The 4,229-nt window shown below is 31.1% G+C and overlaps 1 protein-coding gene across 1 annotated transcript; it reads right to left on the bottom strand.

The window, feature by feature from the left end:
- Positions 1–2,578: 2,578 nt before the first annotated feature.
- Positions 2,579–3,849, bottom strand: LOAG_13135 (hypothetical protein; the record flags this gene model as incomplete). Its single annotated transcript, XM_020448650.1, has 4 exons — positions 2,579–2,896; positions 3,091–3,160; positions 3,440–3,611; positions 3,771–3,849. The coding sequence occupies 4 exons, from the start codon at positions 3,847–3,849 to the stop codon at positions 2,579–2,581; spliced, it is 639 nt and encodes a 212-aa protein (XP_020301225.1).
- Positions 3,850–4,229: the final 380 nt, after the last annotated feature.

The raw sequence follows: 4,229 nt of genomic DNA on the forward strand, positions 1-4,229 counted from the left end.
CATTATTTACTTATTTGTAAATGAATCTAATTTTTTGCATGCTATATTCTTACATCATAAAAATTTTTGATTTCAAAAACTAAGTGACAAAAAGAAAAAAAAAGGGAAAAAAAAGTTAGTTTTAAAGAGATGTATGAAGAGAAACAATTAATGAATCAATGAACAACCAATAGGTTTGATTTAATTTCATCCATCTTTTACAAAGATCAATTTCTACCTTATTTTTTAATCTAATCGCAATTGATAACAATTTCAGTTAGAATTTCAAAATTAAAATTGAAACTGATAGATGAGTTGATACATTTTAGTGAGAAAAAAAAAAATCACAGCTGTTCTTTTTGGTTAGTAAAAATCCTTTTATCTGCCTAAAAAGCTACACTTAATCATCATTTCCCTTATCAACACATCTACACATCGTATCACATTATCATATATAGGGATTTATATCTTTACCTATATCAATCAAATACATATATCATTTTTTTTCTTTCCCTTCTACCTACATCTTATAAGGTATTTAAGCATTACATTTCCTATTTCAATCCATTTAACGTTGACTTCGGAAAGTGAAGCATTCGAGAAAACGATCTTAATATTGATTGTTGCTCAATAAATGATGTTGAAATTTCAATATTTTGCTTGAAAAAAAAGCAGTTCCAATTGATGTTATGGCTCATCAATTCTTTACCTTAAAAATGACTTATATTACATATGACATCTAGAAAAAAAATAAGAGTAATATTTATTGATCGAATTAGAAAAATTTACTTAATCTTCCTAATGAAAACCAAAACAATTTTAGGAAATTAATTCCCCAATTATTCTTACTAGAAATTTGTGAAATTATCGAATATAAAATCGTATGCATATGTTATCAAGAATGATACATATAAAAATTCAATTTTAACTAAAAATTTTTCCATCTATTTCGGCGATTAGAAAAATGTTACACATACTTTCTTAAAATTGTGTATGTTTCAGCATCTCTTTAAATATTTATTACACAATTTTGGTATGCCTACCTAATTTATCATTTCATACTGTCTTCGCAACAATCCTAATTAAATAGTAGAAAAGATAATGTGACTTAGAAATCAAACAAATCATTGGCTAAAGATGATGATAAAAGTAATAGAAAAGTAGGAGTGACATACATTCACTCGAATAGATGAATAAAACTCGGTTCAGAGAAGCAAAAGAAAAAAAAAATGGGCACGCAAACAGCTACTCAAATTCAATTGTAATAATAGGAATGACACCATTACATCCATTTGTTCTATTATTCTCTTTTCTTCTAACTGAAACACATCTTTCATCCTTCAATTTATCAAAACAACATACAGTTTCTAGTTTAAATCAAAACATTATCAATCGCTACATATTTCATATGCATTGCAGATCGAATAATGGTAAATAAGACAAACTCAACATGTACATTGCTGCTTTACTGAACAGATAGTCTCCTTTCTCATTCTTTTTCTAAATCTTATTTTTGCCTTCAAAAGAAATGAAATAATGAAGCAACCTCATCGAAATTAATATTCTGTTATGATGCAAGAAAGAAAATAGATAATGCCACAAAATATGATTCTATTATATACATTCCATTTTAATGCTATTTTGAATATCTATGCTTTGCATAGAAGGATTTCAAAAAAAAATGTAGCATATTTTCTGAACTTCGTAGTACCAACCTCAAAGATGAAACATTTGTCTAGGGATACTTGTAATATCTGAGTGCAAAAAAATATCCTGTCAACTGTTCATAAATGACATGAACGAAATGAATTTCTTTTCATTGTAACTGATAATTATAATGATTTTTTACAGGGATTAGAAGGCGGCTATTGTTATGTGCACGTTTCTAGGAGAGCACCAAATGGAACCACTGAATGCAAATGTTTTGAAGAAGTATTACAGTCCAATCGGTGATAACAAAACTGATTACAATTCACTGATGATATTACTATACACGTTGTTTAACATCAAGAATATTTCTGTTGGTATCACTCTAAAACGGGAAATTACATTATTCGAGGGATACACGCCTCATATAAGATTTTATTTGAAATTCCATCAAATCTCTTTTCAACCTCTATGTTGTTGCTCCGGGAAAATTAACAAATTGATGGTCAGCCTGAATGAGGAATAATTTGACACTTTAACACAACAACACGAGCAAACAATAACTAAATAACTTTTTAAAATAAGTGACTAAACAGATACAAAGTACAACAATTTTAGAGAACTTCTAATCCATTTAATTCATCTAAGTTTATATGAATGCGAATCTTCACAGGTTAAGGAAATATTCAAGTTATTTCTAAAAAGTGACTTTTTTCCGAGCAAATTTTCAACAGAAAACTGATATAAATACCATGCGTAGAGATATAATGGGAAAACAGGAACTTACCGGAAAAGTAAATGATGAATGAATTCGTCTGATGGTAAATATATCCTGGTTTCACGTCGTGGTTCGAACAAAAACCCATAACAACATTATAGCTGCATACTTTGAAGAGCTAGAAAAAATCACTCATTGATCCCACAGTAAAAAAAAATGCAATGAAGAAATTATTCATTTAATCTCATACTTATTTAAGACTGCAAAATTTTCGTTAGGTTCATTGAAACCCCGTACGAAACAATCACCTTTCTCTCGATATGATGACAGAGTTTCATCACACTCCTTCAACAAAATTTTGGCCATCCGATTATTTCTGATAATTTGCTCCCGCAGTTTATCTTCGAATATTGACAAACCATTGTTATGTGTTACTCGTGCTGATGCATATTCCTTCCCAAGCAGTAATTCGATATCCGTAGCATCATAATCCGGTAGAGGAACGTTATGCAAACTGAACTCTTCTTTATTATCCTCTTTTATGATCTTTAACTAAAAATAAATCAGATAATTTTCTATGATCATACCTAATTTGAAAGTATCATCAGAACCTCCCCGATTCTGAACTTCAATTCCTATCCGCAACTGAACCTCCCATAGATGTACTGAGTAAAACGACGGTAGCTAGCAACCAATTTCCGCTTTTCATATATTTTCTGACCCGTAGATAAAATTTACAGCCTTACCGTTTTAAAAATCTCCAGCATGGATTCGATACGCAAGTACAGTTCATTCAAAGTCCCTGTTTTTGGTAACCTAAAAATATTCAATTTCCTTCACATATAAAAGAAAACAATTTAACAAAATTAGGGCAACGACGAAAGGGCAACTATGAAGTTCTTATCTCTTTCTTCGTACTCTTTTGTCAAACTTATCCATGTCCCTAAAATAAATTTCCAATACTACACAACTAAATCGTCTAAAACATGAATACTTCCTACTCAAACTACAGTATTCTATAATCAACACTATACCATATCAATTGTGACATGCGTGTGAAAAAGAAAAGAGCAGTAAATCACAGCTTGAACATACTTTTTGATGGCATAAAAAGTTCTCGTTAATTTCCTTTCTATATTAATGAAATCCTTTTTCAATGCAGCGTCGATCGGCGTATTACTTTCATGCAAGCTACAGGATGAAAGTTCAGCTGATTCACGATAATCATGAATAAATTTATCGAACTGAAAAACATCACTTATTGTCGCTAGGCATTACCACCCTAACATTCGAATATAGGAAAGAAAACCACTGTATAGCAACAAGTGAAACTTGCTAATATAAATCCATAGTTCCATAGCTTACGGAAAATTATTTCGAAGATGGCATTACATTCCCAACAATGACCAATCTGAAAAAAAAAAACCTAGCTCTTTGGAGTAAGCCAATGAATCCATCTTCTTGTCACAATCCATATCAATGCTTCCTTCCAAACTTTCTGCCATAGCTTAAGCTGTAATTCATTAATTACAATATTTCCTACGTTACTGAAAATACAGTTCGAAAGGAACAAAACGTTGCGACAAATACGTGGGAACCACGTGTAGGAAAGTAAGCGTAGGAGTGCAACGGCCATCCTCAAAATCACGTAAACACGAGGGTGGCACAATGAAAATTTATTCCCAATGGTGAAATAACGATCACTTTACTTTAACAAACTGATGCAAACACAAGGAATAGCGCAAGGGATGGAAGTAAATTGGTCTATGTTGAAGGTCTACTTGATTTTACTCGTGATTTCGAACTCTTCATTCCACCGTATCTCACCGTAATTCCGGGCTCTTCTTTTTATGGTAATTTTAAACTATTTATCGTACCGTAACTT

The sequence above is a fragment of the Loa loa genome, assembly GCF_000183805.2.
Source record: "Loa loa unplaced genomic scaffold supercont3.636, whole genome shotgun sequence".
Lineage (NCBI taxonomy): Eukaryota > Metazoa > Nematoda > Chromadorea > Rhabditida > Onchocercidae > Loa > Loa loa.